Below are 23,044 nucleotides of genomic sequence, written 5' to 3' on the forward strand. Positions count from 1 at the left end.
CTCCAGGTTCGGTGGCGGAGGAAATCGGGTGGTTCCGGTTCTTCTCAGGACAGTCGTCTTCTATCGTCGAGCCTGCCCACACGTCACCTTTGTGGATTGACTGTTTGCTCAAATTCTGTAATCCTCTGTGTTTTTGTTGTGCTCTTTCATAACAGTAAAGTGTTCATATTCGACTCTTTCATTGTCCGATCATTTGCGCCCCCTGCTGTGGGTCCGTGTCACTACACTTTCCCAACATCATGAAAATGATCAGGGGTGCCCAAACTTTTGCATACAATGGTATATCATATGCTTTATGAGAATACCTTGTTTTAAAACCAACATGCCCATTGGTGCACAAATGAGTGCAAGTGCACTTGTGATTTAAAGAATGTGGAAACTAGGAAATCCACTTGCTCTGGAAGAAGGGACCCAAAGTCTCTCCTGCAGGGAAAATTAGAACATATGAGTACATCAGGTGTTGAAGGTGTAGGAAGGCTTATTTTTCAAAACATTGTATGGATACATTCCATCTGAAATTAAATGACTTCTCATACTCTATTATTTTCATCAGAATATATTTGTTAATATATTACTCTCTAAAGAAGAGTACCACATGAAGTCACAAGAATTTCCCAACCACAGTGCAAACATTCACAGTGTAAGGCCCTGCTCAGAATAGAAGCACATTGGTTGCAAAGATTCACAGCAGAGTCATTAAGTCCCTGATATGCAAATAACTCTATTCTATCTTCATGAAGTTTTTCCATTGTGATTATACAGGAGCTTTATCTGAGAAATGAAAGTATAAGTGTGCTCATTGAGTGAGGAACGGTACAAATCTGATGATAACTGCAGTGGGCTTTGCTGTTTTTGACTGCTTCATGTGTTTATTCCCGCCAGACAGATACATGTAAATATTTTCAGAACCTTATATGGTAGTTGGCTCCATAATGGCAATGCAGATAGATTATTTTGTCCTAGATCTCCACCACTGCTGTAATGATACATGCAGGTAATACTAAAATTAGGGGAGCCTCATTAGTAGCTTGCCGTCAATATTTTCCTCGGCTGTGACGCACACACACACACACTCATCCAGAAATAGATGGAACAGTGTGCAGATTAACTGTTCACAGTCAGATGCCGATATCATGTACTCTCAGAATTTTGTTTTGTAGTCTTCATTATGAGTTTGGAACAGAAGAGGAGGGGCCAAGACCTTTTCCAAAGCAGCCATTTGGACTGATCTTATTAAGAAAGAACAACATTAATTATGAGCCTGTTCCGTTGTCTGGACTACTAATATGTAGACTTGGCTTCAGTTCTTGGCTACCTGTCTGTGTCCTTACAAAAGACACATACTCTGTCTTATCCCAGCTGTAAATGGGTATTGGCCTTTGCTGGGGAAGTAACCTGCGATGGATTGGCATCCCATCTAGGGGGAGTCATCGACTCTTATCCGTTTCACTCTACAGAATTCAAGAATTCAGGGATAGGCTCCAGCACCAAATGGGTCACAGGGTGATATGGTAGAAACTGGATTCTACCAGTAGAGATTGTGATCGGAGTTGCTACCAGTAGAGATTACAGTCACAATCTGAAGCATGCATGATATTGATCAATTACATTTCCTGTGTTTTTGCCTTTACTTACTCTGAGTATACTTTGACACCATGTGGATCAGAGCTTCTACCAGTAGAGACTGCAACAATAGAGACTGATACTTCGAAAAAAAAGTCATCATTGATCAGAAATGTAATAAAATATCATTTGGGAAGTCATACTCATATTTTGCTATATTCAGCAATTAAAATAGTGTTGTGGTTCTGCATCATCAAACATTGTGTATTTCAACCATGTGAAATGGAGCATTTTCAAAAATTTTGGTTTTCAAACTCAATAATGTAACTTCAGTTAGGTGACAACATTTGGATCGGAATTTTTCTGCTCATGGAGATTGTGATCATGCAATCTCTACTGGTGTATATATATATATATATATATATATATATATATATATATATATATATATATATATATATACGAGGTCTGTTAGAAAAGTATCCGACCTTTTTATATTTTTCAAAAACCTGATGGATTTGAATCACATGTGCTTGCATGAGCCAACCTTGAACCTTCGTGCGCATGCGTGAATTTTTTCACGCCTGTCGATTGCGTCATTTGCTTGTAAGCAGCCTTTGTGTGAGGATGGGTGGAGTCTCTCATTTTTCCTTTGCAAGGAAATGGCGGAACGACTGGAGCAGCACGACTGCATCAAATTTTGCCAGAAACTGGGCAATAGCCAGGTGGAAACCATTCGGATTATTCAGACGGCTTTCGGTGACGATGCTATAGGCATCACACAGATTAAGGAGCGGTACAACCGGTTTAAAGACGGCTGCACAACGGTGGAGAGCGCGCCGCGCTCCGGGCGGCCATCAACATGCTGAAATGACCAGATCATTCCAAAGTGAACTCTGTGGTGATGTGGGACCGTCGTGTGACTATCCAAGAAATTGCGGAAGAGGTGGACATCAGCACTTTTTCGGCACATTCCACTGTGACAGAAGATTTGGCCATGAAAAGAGTTGCAGCGAAATTCATGCCGATGGCTTCGGCACGAAGCTGATGGCGGATCCCGCATTGATCCCGCATACGGCCCACAGTGGCCATCTGCCGCTGTGGGCCGTCTTTAATCCAGTTGTAATTGTCCTTAATATGTGTGATTTCCACTTGGCTGTCTCTCACACTTTCTGAAAAAATTTTGATGAAGCAAAGCGGCAGTCGATCAGCCCGTTTCCTGATAATGAAAATCCGACGAGGGGGCTGGACCACTCCTCCCACAAGGCGTGCTCACAGGCGAATGACGCAACCGACAGGCGTGAAAAAACTCAACGCATGCGCACGAAGGTTCAAGCTTGGCTGATGCAATCACACGTGATTCAAATCCATATAGTTTTTGCAAAAAATAAAAAAGTCTGATAGTTTTCTAACAGACCTCGTATATGTGTGTGTGTGTGCATGTGTATCATACGTAGTTCTGTTTTGCATGAATAATAATATTGTTCATCACCAATCATCATTATTATCATTGTTATTATTTTAAGACTGGCAGCGGAAGTGAAGCATTTGCCATTAAATTAAAACCATTTGTGCTGACAAGATGAGGTTGGATGACATTGAATTTGGTCAGTTTGATAGACCCAAGTAAATATCAAAGGTCTCTCCCTTCAAAGTGGAATAACACAGATCTAACAAACTAAATAAACACTGGCATGTTAATGTTTCACAGTGAACAGGAACTCCTTTAATATTTGTTGAGGTGTATCAAAACTGTAATTGTCCACACTACAAAATGTTTTTTTTTTTTTATTTTTTTTTTTTTATTTATTTATTTAATCAATTAAACAGTGAGTATGAACATGCAATGCATATGAGTATGAGCTCATGGAGTAATACTTTTGGTAGTTGAAAACAATTTTCTGAGGTAGTATAAGGGCCACATGCAGCACTGGAGCATCCTTCTCACCCTGACCTGACCTCGTTGTGCAAACTGTCAGCTTTAAATTGAGGGTAACTTGCATCCAAATGAGTTTGTAGGACTCTGTGGGTGGTGATGTTGTCATCTTGGGTTTTTTTTCTTTGCATACCAAACGCTTGCTCACTCCTGATCATCTAAATCACTAATAATTTGTCAAAGTCCAGTTTCAGATTGATAGATGGTGTTGACTGCGTGGAGCTTTCTGCTGAGCGTGGGTGTAACAGTATTGTACAGCACTCGTTAACCGAAGTGTAGACTTTATCTCAACATTCTTGACATCAGAAGGGATAGTTGACTTGTACGATTAAACAGAAGCATGAGCAGGATAACAGGAATGTTGTTTTCCTTCAGCCTGGATGGAGAGTTCATTCTCCCCCACAGATACAAGTAGGAGTGAACATTGTGAAACAGTCAGCTGGTCTTTTCCTGTCACAGCCTTCCACCCCTCAGACATTTAGCTTGACATGATTTCCTCTCCCTCTGCTCTCTACCTGCCATTCACAGAGACAACAGCAGCTTCCAGACAAATTACTATTGATTTCCCATTTACCATCTCAGTCTGTCTTTACTCTTGTCAGTGTTGACTGTGTTGTGTTACAGTATATAAGGGAAGCTGCTCCACTCCAAAATTTCTGCTTGTATTCCAGCTCAGCCTTCCTTTTTTAGAAACTGAGATATTTAGGATCAGGTGCCAGAGTTCTCTCCTGGGCCTGGACAAAATGTGTTTATGCTGCTACTTGTAGTGTGATGTAGCTGCACAGATGTTAATTATGAAATCCTCTGTTTCTGCAGCTTTGCTCAAAAATGAAGGATTACTCTGAAATAATAAAGTGTAAGAAAATAGGTCACATCTGGCCACCCGGGCTGAAGGTTTGCGAATAGAGTCTTACTGGTGAAGTAAAAGGTTTCATTTCTGCCAAAATAAAACCTTTTGCTTCACGAGCTTAGAGCAACTGTTCATATTCATGTCATTAACATTTATCATGAACAAAAAGGAACAGAAGAAAGATCAGTCTTGTATTTACAATGGCGTTTTAGGGCCACACTGAATTATTTTTTTTTTAGACTTCAAGAATAAAGTAATATTATGAGAAGAAAGTCTTAATTTTAAGACTTTGAGAATAATGTCATAATATTACAAGAATAGACTTCGAGAATAAAGTCGTAATATTATGAGAAGAAAGTCATAATTTTAAGACTTCAAGAATAAAGTCATAATATTACGAGAATAAAGTCGTATTTTTATGAGAAAAAACAAGTTTCCCGGTCAACACACAGCTAACGTAGGCTAACACTATCATGTGGAAGCAGCTCTAGAAGGTTTTTCTTTTGGAAAGAGCCTTAGAAGTAGTTAACAGTGCCTCAGACTTGGGTTTATGAACAAGCAAAAGTTTGATGTTGATGCGGCGCAAACAGAGAGTAGTGACAGAGGCTGTTTTGTGCGCTGTCAGTGTTTCATTTCCAGAATCAAGCTTTTGTTCCTCCTTCACGATTAGAGTTTTTTCTCGTAAAATTATGACTTTATCATAATAATATTACGACTTTATTCTCGAAGTATAAAAAAAAAATCAATATGGCCCTAAAACGCTTTCATATGTATTCTCTGTTCCTTGTAACAATAAATAAATAAAAATAAAAAAGAAATTCATTTGTTACTTCGATTCCCACCCCAACACCGTTTCCTGGTCAAGTCACCAAACATCAAATAAATATCATTAACATTAATATGATTGTCTTACATTTCAGCAGTTACATTCACTTTTCTTCTAACTTACTGTATTTTCTCATAAATTTATCTTTATACATAATTTTGAATCCATAAACATTTGTAAAATATTTATTTCTTCATTCAATGCATTCCAAAGTTTAACTCCATAAACAGAGGGACACTTCTGTTTTATAGTCCAAAACATAGTCAACATAGTCCAAAAATTATATTTTTTTCTATGGCAAACACAGCCCAGTCTCATGTTTGTTTGTTTTTTTTCGTGCTCCTGTGATGAAATGAGTCAAATTTTCGTGACTTTTTTTTTAACTCACTATTACTAACCCTACTCCTACCCCCAACCCTAACCATAACCATAACCACCCCTAACTCCCACTTCACTTTTAATTTCGTACAGCCATCACGGAATGAATTAGAATGAATTTGTGCTGCCGTGACAAAAATGAGGCACCTTTCATCACAATATCACAAACCAATAGATTAATGTATATTTCGTGCTGCTGAATCACGACTTGCCTTGAGACTGGTTTGGGCAAACAGCATGTGGAACAAGACTAAATAAATTTTGGACATCATCTGGCAAAATTCCTTGCTTAAGCCCCTGTCACACATAGCAAGAATGCACATGAAGCAGGCCGACACGGCAAATACGGTCATAATCCAGACGCAGTCGGGAGGAAAAGAGGCGTGGTCAGCCGTGTCAGAATGCATCCGGACTGCTTCGTGCACACCGCAGGATGTAGCCCAAACAACAGACAACAGTCAGATGACACAGACTGCTGTCAGATGGCACCAACATTGGAGCTGTCACTCACCCACTCACTCAACCATGCAATCAAATCTCCGATTGTCCTCACATTTCCATCGCTAAACTGACCTCTCATCAGGAGGAGGGTGCGCTGGCAGGAGCGTGTGTGTCTCACATGACGGAGTGCACCTGTGTACGTGCGTAGAACAGGTGATCCAAACAGCATGAAAGTGTGTGGCAAGCCGCCAGATGAAGTGTCCACTCAGTTGCACGCGTGTGTTCACAATGGCTGAACAAGCCGCTCATGCATGCGTGCGTAAAACAGGTGATCAAAGCAGTGTGCGAGTGTGTGGCTGAAATGTTCGCTCAGCTGCATGTATGTGTGTCCATAAACGCTATGCCAGCCGGTCCGTGCACACATGGGGTGCACGTGTGCACTCGTGCACAGGAGCTGTCCATCCAGAGAGTGCGCACAAAAAGGTTGACAACTGTCAGTGATCACCTGCTTGTGTACAGTCCATGAAAAATCCCTTTAAGTGTGTGATCAGTATATACTTGCATTGCTAGATTTTATTTGTCCAGCTGGATTCCATAACTGCTGCTGAACTGTGCTGGCAGTGCGCCAACTTCCCACGTGTGCACAACATTCTTCAGATGCAGCCAGTGGACTTTTTCTTCTCTCTTTTTTAAAATTCTTTTTTTTTGTCCTTTTATTTGATACGCATCTTAACACAACTGCAGTTGGATTATCGGTGCGGGACGGCACTTCACATGGGATTTATTTATGCCAGCGGTGGATTATGCATTTTTCAGATGATTGACGTTGCCAGCACACAGTGCAGCCGGGTGAAAGGGACTTCACCAGCTGTTCACGCTGCACTGTGGAACGTGGGGTATCAGAGGTAAGTTGCATGTTTATTTATGTTGTGATGGGCTGAGGAAACATTTTCACATCATACTTGCTACAGAGTTAGGAGGTGTACGTGTAATAATATGTGCATTACAACGGTGACATCCCGTTCAGCTGTGTTGCGGGGCGCTGCACCGAGCCTCTGACACATGCACAGTGTCACATACATGTTATTACATAACAACATTTCCTTTGCTCTATCTGGCCGGGGTCCAGTGGAGGTGGACAAACATGGCACAACATGTTGGCAGGCTTTGCTGTGAGACCGATCGATCTCAGAGCTCAATCATCCATGACCAGATCGTTTCAAATGCTGTTTTGATGCCATCAGAATATGTAAATTGTGGTCAGATGGTGCTCAGATTACACATGGACTTCCATCGAATAGGTGTCCCATCTCGACGCGGCCGGAGGGTTTTGAACATATGCATCACACTCGGGGCCGCGAGCCGATTTTGACCAACTGTGTGGCTGTCAGAACGTTTTCAAACTGCAACTGGACACTTTTCAGATGTGTGCCGATTTGTCATTCTGACTCCATTCTGTGTGATTCTGGCTATGTGTGACGGGGGTATAACAAATACAAGGACTTAGTGGTACTACTATATGTGTTACTGCAGACTTCAGTACAATAACTGAAGTATGGGAGAATCATTGAGCAACACAGCTTAGGCAATGAATTACAATCAAACAAATCTTTTACTTTAAATAAAATGTCAATACTTTTACAAACTTTCCTGTTTATATAATCTGTGTGGGCTTTCCAATTAAATTTTTCATAAACCAACACCAAGAAATTTAAATTCATTAACTCTTTCAATAATAACTCCATCAATGGTCATTATCACATCATCACTGATGACCAAAAATCATATAGTTTGTTTCATCCCAATTTAAAGAAAACTTATTTTCATTAAACCAATTTCTAACTTTTATCATTTCTTCTCCTATTCTTCGTGTTATTTCCAACAAATTACTTCCTGAGTGATATATACTGGTATCATCGGCAACCAACAACATTTTTTTTACATTTTCGATGATTCACAAATGCCATTAATAAAAGAAAAAGCAAAGGCCCTAAAATGGACCCTTGCAGGATTCCACATATGACCGCTCTACAATCATAATTTAACCCATTAATATGTACATATTGCTGATGGTTTGCAATATAACTTTGAAGCCACTGGTGTGCTGTGCCCCTAATCCCATACTTATATCATTTTGATAATAACAACTCATGATTTATGGTGACTTCACTGAATAAATTAAGCAGAAAAACACTTTGGCTGTTGGAAATGGTATTATTACGTAGGTTTTCCAGCAGAGGGTGGTCCAGTGGCATTACTTACAGTGATGTCAAGCATGGCTGGAATACCCATCACCCCTTGGTCACATAAGCTGCAAGAGGCATAGGCAAAGCAGTCACCTGCCACTCATTTTCAATCAGAGTGCATGTTTTACAGTGACGAAAAAAAATTGGTCACTATGCCATCAGCTAGGTGGGGCCAAAATAGACAACAAGTCTATGCAAATGTTGAGCGATATAACATGGTGACTGCCAGTCTTGTGAAGGCAACAGGATAGCAGCACGACATACAACAGTTTGATATTCGAACAAAATAATCCAACACTTTTTTAGACTGCTGTATTTAGATATAACGCTAATGTTTGGATATTTGTTCTAATATTTTTGTAAATGTTAGGAAGAAATACTTTTGTATATACACTGGCAGATATATCAGTATTTTTTACTGTCAAATATAGGTAACAGTATCAGCCCCCAAAATGTTCATATTGGTCTGGCTCTTTGAGACCCCTCATATCAAATGTTTTGAATTAACGATGCTCCCAGAGTCACTATTTCGCTATACACAACAAAAAAATGCAACACTTATATTTTAAAACTAAAAGATTTAAGACATATACACATCCCCAGAGACTGAAAACAATATCTTAACAAAGGTTAAATCCTCATTAACACAAATTTTAACCCATTTGTGAACAAAGTTTGAGAGAAATAAACCTTTTGTGTGCATAGAAAAACAGTCTTAGATCTTTTAATTCAATGCATGAAAAAATGGGAGCAAAAACAAAAGTGTTGCATTTCTGTTTTTGTTGAGTATATGTTTGTATATGTTTTTGGGATTTCTTATGAAAGTGTAATCTCATTCTGATCAAACAAACCAGGTACATAAGAACTATGGATGGAAAGAAGTGATTTGATTTTGGTTAGGATCCAGCAATAATCAAAGTTAAGGTTAAATTTCTTTAGCCCTGTGCTAATATATAAGAAAGTAACTATTGTTATGGAAGTGACTTAAGGTATTTTGTTGTTAGTGAATGTATCATTTTCTCTTTGTGACTGATACTTTGAGATGATGTGGCACAGCCGCTGTGCTCTCTTTTGATCACGCTCAGACTGTCATCATGTCTCTTCTGGTTCCTCTGTTTCTCTGCAGGGATGCCTTTGTACTGGCCCTCATTAACAGTGGAACCAGTTTCTTTGCTGGTTTTGTGGTTTTCTCTGTGTTGGGCTTCATGGCTGCAGAGCAAGGCGTGAACATCAGTAAGGTAGCGGAGAGTGGTAAGAACATAGTGCGACACCCCCGGACTTGGCGAAGGTCAAACCCGGATCAATGACCCGTGCACTGACAGGAAGTGTTGTGTGAACCTGATTGGATGTGCTTCTGAGTCTTTCTCTTAATGTGCAGGTCCAGGTCTGGCCTTTATAGCTTACCCCAAGGCTGTGACGCTGATGCCTCTGGCGCCACTGTGGGCAGCGCTTTTCTTCTTTATGTTGCTCATACTCGGGCTCGACAGCCAGGTAATGGTGCCAGTCACATTTCACATTGCTGTGTGTGTTAATATCCATTTTGAAAAGTACATTTGAATGCAGTTTGCAGAGTCTGTGCGAGTATGATGCCGTATTTGCTGTCACTTTGATTTCCTAATATTTTAACACGTGTTGCACAGTCTGCACACTTTGCATCCCCTTTATTGTTGTATTTCTCGGCAGCCTGCTTGCTGTGTGTCTGAGTCGGTGCCTACGTCTATTGTTTTGCAGCCCGATGATTTTTCAATGAGCTTCTGTCTGATTCACACAGAGAACATCTGTTTGTTCTCCAGTCCATTCAGGCTTTCTCCTTCTCTGTGTTCTAATCATTTCTTCTCCCTACATCTCTCATGTTCTCCTGCATGTGATGGAAAAACTTGTTCTTTACTTATGTTGGTGATAAGAATTGATTTGAAGAGAATTGGTTGGAAAATGTTGCACTAAAATGAAACATGTCAGAAGAGTGCTTATCCTATACGTATCCCACATTATAGAATGCAAATTGGGGAGGGGGGGGATCCTTACCTATAAGGCGGAGGGAGGGGAGCTTACAGAATATTAAGACGCATCTGTGGCATGTTAGTGGAAATCTTTGAAGCACCTTTGGCAGCAATTACAGCCTTAAGTCTTCTTGAATATGATGCCACAAGCTTGGTGCACCTATCTTTGGGCAGTTTTGGCCATTCCTCTTTGCAGCACCTTTCAAGCTCCATCAGGTTGGATGGAGAGCATCGATGCGCAGCCATTTTCAGATCTCTCCAGAGATGTTCAATTTAATTCAGGTCTGGGCTCTGGCTGGGCCACTCGAAGACATTCACAGAGTTGTCCTGAAGCCACTCCTTTGATATCTTGGCTGTGTGCTTAGGGTCATTGTCCTGCTGAAAGATGAACCATCACACCAGTCTGACGTCAAGAGCGCTCTGGAGCAGGTTTTCATCCAAGATGTCTCTGTACATTGCTGCATTCATCTTTCCCTCAATCCTGACTAGTCTCCCATTTCCTGCCACTGAAAAACATCCCCACAGCATGATGCTGCCACCACCATGCTTCACTGTAGGGATGGTGTTGGCTACGTGATAAGTGGTGCTTGGGCCCGATTTCATAAAGCAGTCTAATCATTTAGTCTACTAAGCTTACTTAGTCGGTCTTCGGAGTGAGATTGCATCAGAATTTTGGCTCTTTGTTGGGACTGTTTACACAGAGACTGCTACCTGCTGCTTTGGACTTGAATTAACAGTCTTTTTCAAGACTTTTTTACTTTTTTACTTTTTTACCTTTTTACTTTTTTTTAACTTTTTTACTGTGCTCCAACGCCTAAGGAAGACCTCTAACGGTCAAAACATCGCGACGGAGCACTTTTATCAGCTAACTTTCATCAGCGTTGGCAAGCTAACTAGCTTGCTAACGCTTTCGTTTTTATTTTATTTTATTTTTTTTATTTTTTTTTTTAGCACTGTTGTTGTGCGTTACCTGTGCTGCTCCACAGCGTGTTTGGTCGATTTTTGTTTTGTTTTGGCACCGTTGTTGTGCGTTCGCTGTTGTCGTGCGTTGCCTGTGCTGCTTCATGGCCTGTTTGGTGCCTTAATTAAGGCACTCCTTCTGCTGAATCACCTCTGGATTATTTACACATTATTCACTTTGTGTGTTTTTAGGAATCCGCTAGGTTGCGTAGCTACTAGCTCTTAGCCGATTTAGCATGGCGGCTTCTCCTGTCTCTCCCGTACTTTTCTGCTCTGGGTGTGAAATGTTTAGTTATTCCTCGGCCTCCTTTAGCAGTAACGGTACTTGTAATAAGTGCAGCTTATTCGTAGCTTTGGAGGCCAGGCTGGGCGAATTGGAGACTCGGCTCCGCACCGTGGAAAATTCTACAGCTAGCCAGGCCCCTGTAGTCGGTGCGGACCAACGTAGCTTAGCCGCCGTTAGTTCCCCCCTGGCAGATCCCGGGCAGTCGGGAAAGCAGGCTGACTGGGTGACTGTGAGGAGGAAGCGTAGCCCTAAACAGAAGCCCCGTGTACACCGTCAACCCGTTCACATCTCTAACCGTTTTTCCCCACTCGATGATACACTCGCCGAGGATCAAACTCTGGTTATTGGCGACTCTGTTTTGAGAAATGTGAAGTTAGCGACACCAGCAACCATTGTCAGTTGTCTTCCGGGGGCCAGAGCAGGTGACATCGAAGGACATTTGAAATTGCTGGCTAAGGCTAAGCGTAAATTTGGTAAGATTGTAATTCACGTCGGCAGTAATGACACTCGGTTACGCCAATCGGAGGTCACTAAAATTAACATTAAATCGGTGTGTAACTTTGCAAAAACAATGTCGGACTCTGTTGTTTTCTCTGGTCCCCTCCCCAATCAGACCGGGAGTGACATGTTTAGCCACATGTTCTCCTTGAATTGCTGGCTGTCTGAGTGGTGTCCAAAAAATGAGGTGGGCTTCATTGATAATTGGCAAAGCTTCTGGGGAAAACCTGGTCTTGTTAGGAGAGACGGCATCCATCCCACTTTGGATGGAGCAGCTCTCATTTCTAGAAATCTGGCCAATTTTCTTGGATCCTCCAAACTGTGACTGTCTAGCGTTGGGACCAGGAGGCAGAGCTGTGGTCTTATACACCTCTCTGCAGCTTCTCTCCCCCTGCCGTCCCCTCATTGCCCCATCCCTGTGGAGACGGTGCCTGCTCCCAGACCACCAATAACCAGCAAAAATCTATTTAAGCATAAAAATTCAAAAAGAAAAAATAATATAGCACCTTCAACTGCACCACAGACTAAAACAGTTAAATGTGGTCTATTAAACATTAGGTCTCTCTCTTCTAAGTCCCTGTTGGTAAATGATATAATAATTGATCAACGTATTGATTTATTCTGCCTAACAGAAACCTGGTTACAGCAGGATGAATATGTTAGTTTAAATGAGTCAACACCCCCGAGTCACACTAACTGTCAGAATGCTCGTAGCACGGGCCGGGGCGGAGGATTAGCAGCAATCTTTCATTTCAGCTTATTAATTAATCAAAAACCCAGACAGAGCTTTAATTCATTTGAAAGCTTGTCTCTTAGTCTTGTCCATCCAAATTGGAAGTCTCAAAAACCAGTTTTATGTGTTATTATCTATCGTCCACCTGGTCGTTACTGTGAGTTTCTCTGTGAATTTTCAGACCTTTTGTCTGACTTAGTGCTTAGCTCAGATAAGATAATTATAGTGGGCGATTTTAACATCCACACAGATGCTGAGAATGACAGCCTCAACACTGCATTTAATCTATTATTAGACTCTATTGGCTTTGCTCAAAAAGTAAATGAGTCCACCCACCACTTTAATCATATCTTAGATCTTGTTCTGACTTATGGTATGGAAATAGAAGACTTAACAGTATTCCCTGAAAACTCCCTTCTGTCTGATCATTTTTAATAACATTTACATTTACCCTGATGGACTACCCTGCAGTGGGGAATAAGTTTCATACACTAGAAGTCTTTCAGAAGCGCTGCAACTAGGTTTAAGGATATGATTCCTTCTTTATGTTCTCTAATGTCATATACCAACACAGAGCAGAGTAGCTACCTAAACTCTGTAAGGGAGTTAGAGTATCTCGTCAATAGTTTTACATCCTCATTGAAGACAACCTTGGATGCTGTAGCTCCTCTGAAAAAGAGAGCTTTAAATCAGAAGTGTCTGACTCCGTGGTATAACTCACAAACTCGTAGCTTAAAGCAGATAACCCGTAAGTTGGAGAGGAAATGGCGTCTCACTAATTTAGAAGATCTTCACTTAGCCTGGAAAAAGAGTTTGTTGCTCTATAAAAAAGCCCTCCGTAAAGCTAGGACATCTTTCTACTCATCACTAATTGAAGAAAATAAGAACAACCCCAGGTTTCTTTTCAGCACTGTAGCCAGGCTGACAAAGAGTCAGAGCTCTATTGAGCTGAGTATTCCATTAACTTTAACTAGTAATGACTTCATGACTTTCTTTGCTAACAAAATTTTGACTATTAGAGAAAAAATTACTCATAACCATCCCAAAGATGTATCGTTATCTTTGGCTGCTTTCAGTGATGCCGGTATTTGGTTAGACTCTTTCTCTCCGATTGTTCTGTCTGAGTTATTTTCATTAGTTACTTCATCCAAACCATCAACATGTTTATTAGACCCCATTCCTGCCAGGCTGCTCAAGGAAGTCCTACCATTATTCAATGCTTCAATCTTAAATATGATCAATCTATCTTTGTTAGTTGGTTATGTACCACAGGCCTTTAAGGTGGCAGTAATTAAACCATTACTTAAAAAGCCATCACTTCACCCAGCTATCTTAGCTAATTATAGGCCAATCTCCAACCTTCCTTTTCTCTCAAAGATTCTTGAGAGGGTAGTTGTAAAACAGCTAACTGATCACCTGCAGAGGAATGGTCTATTTGAAGAGTTTCAGTCAGGTTTTAGAATTCATCATAGTACAGAAACAGCATTAGTGAAGGTTACAAATGATCTTCTTATGGCTTCGGACAGTGGACTTATCTCTGTGCTTGTTTTGTTGGACCTCAGTGCTGCTTTTGATACTGTTGACCATAAAATTTTATTACAGAGATTAGAGCATGTCATAGGTATTAAAGGCACTGCGCTGCGGTGGTTTGAATCATATTTGTCTAATAGATTACAGTTTGTTCATGTAAATGGGGAATCTTCTTCACAGACTAAAGTTAATTATGGAGTTCCACAAGGTTCTGTGCTAGGACCAGTTTTATTCACTTTATACACGCTTCCCTTAGGCAGTATTATTAGACGGTATTGCTTAAATTTTCATTGTTACGCAGATGATACCCAGCTTTATCTATCCATGAAGCCAGAGGATACACACCAATTAGCTAAACTGCAGGATTGTCTTACAGACATAAAGACATGGATGACCTCTAATTTCCTGCTTTTAAACTCAGATAAAACTGAAGTTATTGTACTTGGCCCCACAAATCTTAGAAGCATGGTGTCTAACCAGATCCTTACTCTGGATGGCATTTCCCTGATCTCTAGTAATACTGTGAGAAATCTTGGAGTCATTTTTGATGAGGATATGTCATTCAAAGCGCATATTAAACAAATATGTAGGACTGCCTTTTTGCATTTACGCAATATCTCTAAAATCAGAAAGGTCTTGTCTCAGAGTGATGCTGAAAAATTAATTCATGCATTTATTTCCTCTAGGCTGGACTATTGTAATTCATTATTATCAGGTTGTCCTAAAAGTTCCCTAAAAAGCCTTCAGTTGGTTCAGAATGCTGCAGCTAGAGTACTGACGGGGACTAGCAGGAGAGAGCATATCTCACCCGTGTTGGCCTCTCTTCATTGGCTTCCTGTTAATTCTAGAATAGAATTTAAAATTCTTCTTCTTACTTATAAGGTTTTGAATAATCAGGTCCCATCTTATCTTAGGGACCTCGTAGTACCATATTACCCCATTAGAGCGCTTCGCTCTCAGACTGCAGGCTTACTTGTAGTTCCTAGGGTTTGTAAGAGTAGAATGGGAGGCAGAGCCTTCAGCTTTCAGGCTCCTCTCCTGTGGAACCAGCTCCCAATTCAGATCAGGGAGACAGATACCCTCTCTACTTTTAAGATTAGGCTTAAAACTTTCCTTTTCGCTAAGGCTTATAGTTAGGGCTGGATTAGGTGACCCTGGACCATCCCTTGGTTATGCTGCTTTAGACGTAGACTGTGGGGGGGTTCCCATGATGCACTGTTTCTTTCTCTTTTTGCTCCGTATGCATCACTCTGCATTTAATCATTAGTGATCGATCTCTGCCCCCCTTCACAGCATGTCTTTTTCCTGGTTCTTTCCCTCAGCCCCAACCAGTCTCAGCAGAAGACTGCCCCTCCCTGAGCCTGGTTCTGCTGGAGGTTTCTTCCTGTTAAAAGGGAGTTTTTCCTTCCCACTGTAGCCAAGTGCTTGCTCATAGGGGGTCGTTTTGACCGTTGGGGTTTTTCATAATTATTGTATGGCCTTGCCTTACAATATAGAGCGCCTTGGGGCAACTGTTTGTTGTGATTTGGCGCTATATAAGAAAAAAGTTGATTGATTGATGATTGATTACGGTTAGTTACTCAACACTATCCATCTAATCACTGTTTCACATTGATGGCTAAAGTTGTACATTAGTTGTCTTATGTTAGTCAATGATTTTCATGGGCCAAACGGCCTTGCAAGTGCCGTTGCCAAGAAACGCCTCCAGTGTGCAACAGTTTTGTTTACTTCCGAATTGGTCTTTGTCAAGATCTATCCAGCCTTTGTTTCATTAACTGGTTTTATTAACATTTACGGACACATGCAAACTGCAGAACAACGTGCTTAGCTCTTAGCCTAGCAGTTCTTTTTGTGCCTTTTTGTGCACACAACACTGCTAAGAGTATCAGTGACGCTTGGTGGCTAATGTGAAAACTGTCACAAACACATCTCATGACAATCGTCTGCTGCAACCCTGGCTAAAAGCGGAGGAATCTCTCCTTTTGCAGGAATACGAGCGATGTAGGGGTGCTCTTGAGTGTTCCATCAAGTGGTAGTACATTATTGTCGCCATTTTTGATAGGACACCAAAGTTTTGTTGACTAAAATAAGATTAACCTCCTCTGTACCAGGCTAAAAACTTTAGTCAGGTAACGTGAAACTTTAGATGACTAAGCATTTTAAGCAATGGCTAATGCCAAACATTAGTCAACAAAGTGAGTTTATTAGACTAAACAAGATTAGACTGCTTTATCAAACCAGACCCTGATTTCCTCCAAACATGACATCTGACATTCACACCAAAGAGTTCAATCTTTGTCTCATCATACCAGAGAATTTTGTTTCTCATGATCTAAGAGTCCTTCAGGTGCCTTTTGGCACACTCCAGGTGGGCTGCCATGTGCCTTTTACTAAGGAGTGGCTTCCGTCTGGTCACTCTGGATTGCTGCAGAGATGGTTGTCCTTCTGGAAGGTTCTCCTTTCTCCACAGAGGAATGCTGGCGCTCTGACACAGTGACCATTAGGGTCTTGGTCACCACCCTGACTAAGGCCCTTCTCCCCCGATTGCTCAGTTTAGATAGGGTGGCCAGCTCTAGGAAGTGTCCTGGTGGATCTGATCTTCCATTTACGGATGATGGAGGCCACTGTGGGACCTTCAAAGCAGCAGAAATGTTTCTGTACCCTTCCCCAGATTTGTGCCTTGAGGCATTGCTGTCTCATAAATCAAGAAGACTTGAAACTGGAATTTCTGCTAAAGGTGCATCAACAAAGTATTGCACAACAGCTATGAATACTTATGTACATGTGATTTCTTAATTTTTATTTTTAATAAATTTGCAAAAATCTAAAAAAAAAACCCCCACAAAACCCTTTTTTCACATTGTCATTATGGGGTACTGTGTGTAGAATTTTGAAGGAAAAAAAAGTATTTCATCCATTTTGGAATAAGGCTGTAACCTAAAAAAAAATGTGGAAAAAGTATTTTCTGGATGCACTGTATGTATATCAGTGTTCCTTGGAGCTCCCTCACTTATATCTTGAGCTCCCCACAGCGCATGCACATATTTTTAAAATTTATTTCTAAATCAAAGTGTGGTGGCTTAGCAGTTAGTGAGCTTGCCTTTAAAGCAGAAAGTTCCTGGTTCAAGACCACTTACGCCCATTCTCCATGAGATGTGTCAGGGAGGGTATTGGTGTAAAAACTGCCCTTGTTTTTCTCTCAAAGAGAGGAAATATAATTTTGAGTAAGTGTAGTTTTATGACAAGCCAATGACTAAATAGATGACTAAAATCCCACCCCTTTGTGCCCTGTGCAAAAGTTTGCACTCATGTTTTGCACCACTTAAATAGCGGTGTGGGTTCAGACATAGCTGACTGATCATGGCCTAGGCAGAGGCCCCAACACAGAGAACTGGTAAAAACAGGTTTATTGTCCACACAAGCAATATTTACAATAGGTGGAAATCAGCAGGCAACAGACTTGGTCATTATACAAGCTGAGATCAGGCACACTGGTGATCAGTCCCACAGGCAACAGTCTTTCTGAGGGAACAGCAGACGGGTTATCCAAAACACAAGCAGAAGGTCAATGCACAGAATTTCATCCTATTAGGTGACCAAATCCAGAAACAAAAGGCAACTTAAGGAAACGCAGTGTGGGTCTGTAACATATGGGGAAACACTAGAAAACACTGGAGAAACAGTGCGAGAGAGCGGGAATGAACCTAGATAATCTGGCAACAGGGGAAGATTCTGATAGCAGTTATCAAGGCAACCAAACAATTACATGTGGGATTAGAGAGACACGTGAACCCAGAAGGCCAGAAACAAAAAGTAACAATGCATGGAGAGAAGAGACATCAAAGTAAAAGCAGCAGAGATGATGTAATGTGGCAAAGAAAACCAGAGAACATGATGAATAATAGTTATATGTGGAAAATAAATAGTAAGACGAGAATAACATGGAGATCTAACCTAAATACCAAAACGTTATCAGTGACACCACTTTCATTTGCAAGTTTTACACACCATAATCAACGAGGTTGGTACACAATTTATCTTATACCTAGAATTACCACTGGGGGGAATTACCACTGGGGTCTTAATATTTTTTGGTCAAGGTCACTGCATCCATATCCACCATACTTCTAATGTTACTCATCCTGTAAACACCAAAATGCCTACATCGATGCATCTTCATCTGGTAATTTCCACAGTGGTTTTCTTTTATCAAAGTCTGATGTCCCACTCATGGGAAAAGTCACAATATTTCTGTTGCTGCTGACCCTGTTGAAACATTGGATTGGTATTTTAACTTTATATCTGCTGTTTCCCTATTTTTGACAGGATTTTGCATTTGGGATTTCCTGTTTTGTATTTCACTTACTTACTTTACCTCAGTCCAACAGGAGATGAAATATTCCTTCTTGTGTTTGGCTTCCACAGTTTGTAGGTGTGGAGGGTTTGATAACAGGAATCATGGACATGCTACCGCCTAAATCTGCCCTGAGCTCCCTGCGGCGAGAGGTGGTGGCAGCCATCTGCTGCATCATCTGCTTTCTTATCGACATGTCCATGGTCACTGAGGTAAAGTGTGGTGCTTTTAGGCCTTGTTTGGTGGGAGGTTTAAGTGTTAGGTGGGATACACAGTCATTTGGAGGCCAACAAATTGTCATTTTAACAGTGGTCTGGGTGAAAAATTAGGCCAAACAGAACATAGGCGGCCAGCCAGCATCACTTAGCCAAGTTTATTTAGGATCGTTTAGTAAAATGGGCATTACTTTAATGTCATTTTATGTCTTCAGAACAAAATACATGGATGGGGTACCTTGTGCTTTAATGAGCACAAGAAACCAAGAATGAACAAGGATGAAACTGGGAGGAAAACATAAACAAACAAGACAAGGCAAGGAATAGGTTGTACATAATGCATTAAAAGACTGGTTATTATGATGACTGTTTTTTCTCTGTTTCTCTTAGGGAGGGATGTATGTCTTCCAGCTCTTTGATAACTACTCAGCCAGTGGCATCACTTTGCTGTGGCAGGCCTTCTGGGAGTGTGTCGTGATCGCATGGGTTTATGGTGAGATACAACTCTGTGTTCAAAGTGTCTTATTTTCCCGCTGCACCATCAGCACTATTATCTCAATATATCTTCACATCACATCTTCCAGGTGCAGATCGGTTCATGGATGATGTGGCTCGTATGATTGGTTATCAGCCCCTCCCCTACATGAAGTGGTGCTGGTCCTACATCACACCTTTAGTCTGTGCGGTATGGGATTTTTCTATTACTATAAGATGTTGTATCTTCCCGGAGTTCAGTCAGCTGATGTACAGTAATGTGTGCCTACAGGGCGTCTTCCTGTTTCATGTGGTGAACTACAAGCCCCTGACCTACAACACAGTCTACACGTACCCCATGTGGGGTGAAGCGCTTGGCTGGGGGCTGGCCCTCTCCTCCATGCTCTGTATCCCGCTAACTGTACTTTATAAACTACTGCGCTGCAAAGGATCTCTGCGTGAGGTGGGTTAATTGCATGTATTACATTCTTTTGAGTTTGTGTGTTTCTGGTTGAAATTGTTGTTAAATCAGTATGAGAACATCTCCTTGGATATGTTCATCAAGCATCACATTACTCAGCACAGGTGTCTTTGTTTGTTCTCAACAGATGCACAAGTCAATTTTTATGCCCAGTGCTTATGTAATTTAAATAATTTTTGGACTTGTGCTCATCTGTGCACCCATGTGCATGTTGGTCTTAAAATAAGGTGTAGTCAGGCACAGTGATGGTGCATTGCTGTTGTGTGGAAGCAGAAAGAAAGTGTACCATAGCCCCTCAAAAACCCGCTCTAAAGTTGAGTGTAATCTATTTCTGGTTATATAGTTATATTGTGTGATATCTAGTTGTGAGGGTGGTGACCAAGTGGTTAGTGCGCTTGTTTCTTGAGCAGAAGGTGCCCGGTTCAAGGCTACTACTTCCAGTTCCCCATGTAATGTGGAATTGCGCCAGGAAGGCCATCCATCGTAAAACATCTGCCAAATCAACATGCAGATCCATCTGGAATCTGCTGTAGGGACCCTGAATGAAAAAAGGGAGAAGCCAAAGGGACTTAGTACACTGTGTAATATTTACTTATGCATTACATACAGTAGGTGGGTTCATAATGCAAGTGCATTATGCTTGTACACATAGTTAAACTACACACAGCATTAAAGGAAAAAAAAAATCACCTTATTGCCTCAGTGCTTCACCTCAGGGATCTTTGGTGGCTGCTGTCCCCTTGCAAATCCATAAATGCACCCGTAAACCACTCACTTGATTCTGATATCTAAATAACAGTGTCAATTTCCAGCACATCCCGGTTCTCTCAAATTCACTCAAATTATGGGGTGTGTAAATAGCAAAATTGAGTTGGACATGTCCCAGTGCACAGATCATGTGCTATAGATCATCAAAATATAGTATCTTGTACTTTAGAAGTTGTATATAATAAAATATCTCAAATATTTGTAGAGCATCAATTTGTTCAAACAACAAATTAATTTCTTGCATAATTGCTTTGTTATCTTGTTTATGTTGGATGTAAATCTTAGTTCAGATTCTAGGGTAGCGCCATTTCCCGGCCTGTTGCTTTATGTATTATCTATAATGTCAAACTCCCTAATTTCCTAAATATGAATTCACTCTTTGTTTTAGGTGTCAAGCAATGGTATTTTAGTATTGTACCATATTTTCAGGCCCATAGGTTACACCAAAGTATAAGTCACACCTGTCAAGAAATGCCTCTTGAAGAGGAAAACCCCATATATAAGTCATAACGGAGTATAAATTGCACTGTATGTCTTTTCGGGATTACTGGCTCTTTAATTTGGGGATTTTTGTTCATTTTTGTAGTATACTTTCATTATTGCCATTTATTTTGTTTAATTATTTGATTCCTGGTAAAGTCCCATATAATAGTTAATAAAATTGCTATTATTAATTACAAACTTGTGATTTTTTGGTATATAAGTCACAATGGAGTATAAGTTGCAGGGCCTCCAAAACATGTAAAAAAAAAACCCCATGACGTGCTACAAAAATATGGTAATTTATTTATCTATTTATTTAATTAATGTGAATAATAAAGCTTTGAAACTTTTGGCAGTCTGCATCAGATAGCTGATACGCATAAACTGAGATCTTTGTTGCCAATGGGATGGCCAGGTCAAGGTGCTGGAGATCAAGAGATAGTGTTCTGTTCCAGGCCTATTAACAATTATCTTATAAATAAAATAGATGAATACTGTTTGGTTGTTGGTGGCCTATTTACTAGATGCAGTAGCATACAACTGTGTGTCAGCATCACAACTGTGGAAAGTAGCATTGTGCTGTCATGGAGCTAATCCAGACAAAACAGCAGTGAGTCAAAGCAACATCCCTGTGGAACACCAGAAAATATAATGCTCTGATACAGGGCTAGCAAAGTGCTTCCTTTCAATAATGGGAAAACTAATTCAGAACATGTCCAGAAAGACACATTAGCTTTCAAGGCAGTCAGGATGTTATGATTAATTAAACCTAAAGTACCTCTCTAATAAAACTGCTTGTCATCCTACAATCTCTTTATCTGTCTCTTTGTGTAGCGGTGGCAGTACCTAACCACCCCGGTACTGGGCAGACACCACCTGGAGTACCTGGCCCCAGAGAGCGAGGCCAAACTGCTGCCCCCCGCAGGAACCAAGACTACACTGCTTTTTGAGAGTGTCATCTAATGGGCCAATGTCAAAAATTTACAAACAAATTAGAAAGTGCATGCAGATCACACTAGCCCAATAAGATACACAACCCAGAATAGATACACATCCAACACTATCAAACCTAAGGAAACACCCTAGATGAATGGACCAAAGATTAAATCGGAGGATCTAAAACACACACACATACACACACACACACACGCAGTGACAGTAAGCTCATATTCCCTCCGCTCTGCTTTTCTAACTACCTCGCTGACTCTGCCCTCTCGTTCTGCTCCCGTCTTTGTGCTGTCTTGTCCTGTCTGGTCCTGTGTCGCTGTGGTATCTTCCCTGTTCCCACCTCTCTGTCAGGGTTCCATAAGCCTCATGCAAATCTGTCATACATGTCATCTACTAAATGAGTATTCTCTGAAAGATTCTAATGAAACTTTCTAAATGAAAGGCCTAATGTCTGCTGCTGATACGAGATTCTGCTGCTGCTGCTGAGTTTTGGAGGATGCGTTGTACGGTATGGGTCTTAGTGTTCCTGTGTTTCTCAACATTACTTTTGGAGATTGTGTCTCCGACAACTGTATTCTCTTAATTAAATGTGTAAAAAAATACCTTACATTTGTTACAAAAAAAGACGACAGTGGGCCTCATTCATGAATGTTTTCTTGCTTTTCTCTCAAACATCAGATTCAAGAAATGGACTCTTGCATTGGTTTTTACTTGAATGCAAATCTTCAGTAAACCAGAACTAAGTGCTTGCACATTCCAGACAACCTGTAATTAACCTAATGTAACATGCAAATGAACCTACAGGCAGAGGTGCCGAAAAGGGGAGAATAAGGAGAAGGATTCTAGGGGCCCATGATTGATAGGGGCCCAAAGAGGCTCCTAATACAATTATAATACTGACAAAATAATATGGGGGTGGGGTGGCCCAGTAAGATGTCTTTTCATAGCGCCCAGAATCCCTTGTGGCACCCCTGCCTGCAGGAATCAGTAGTGTACATTTGTAAATGCTGGAATCGGTGGCATAAGTACAGTGGTGGGCACACTTCCGATAATCCGATAACAGATAATTATCGA

The 23,044-nt window shown here is 40.9% G+C and overlaps 1 protein-coding gene across 1 annotated transcript in view; it reads left to right on the top strand.

Moving 5' to 3' along the window:
* The window catches only part of si:ch211-117c9.5 (sodium- and chloride-dependent creatine transporter 1), a 77,071-nt gene extending 54,498 nt beyond the window's left edge, over positions 1-22,573 (top strand). Inside the window, exons 8-14 of the mRNA XM_034172574.1 lie at positions 9,367-9,491; positions 9,619-9,731; positions 18,673-18,813; positions 19,207-19,309; positions 19,401-19,501; positions 19,583-19,753; positions 21,857-22,573. Of these exons, the coding sequence (XP_034028465.1) occupies positions 9,367-9,491; positions 9,619-9,731; positions 18,673-18,813; positions 19,207-19,309; positions 19,401-19,501; positions 19,583-19,753; positions 21,857-21,985 (883 nt within the window). The 3' untranslated portion in view covers positions 21,986-22,573. The remainder of the gene's footprint in view (positions 1-9,366; positions 9,492-9,618; positions 9,732-18,672; positions 18,814-19,206; positions 19,310-19,400; positions 19,502-19,582; positions 19,754-21,856) is intronic.
* Positions 22,574-23,044: the final 471 nt, after the last annotated feature.

Source organism: Thalassophryne amazonica, chromosome 6 (genome assembly GCF_902500255.1).
Source record: "Thalassophryne amazonica chromosome 6, fThaAma1.1, whole genome shotgun sequence".
NCBI lineage: Eukaryota > Metazoa > Chordata > Actinopteri > Batrachoidiformes > Batrachoididae > Thalassophryne > Thalassophryne amazonica.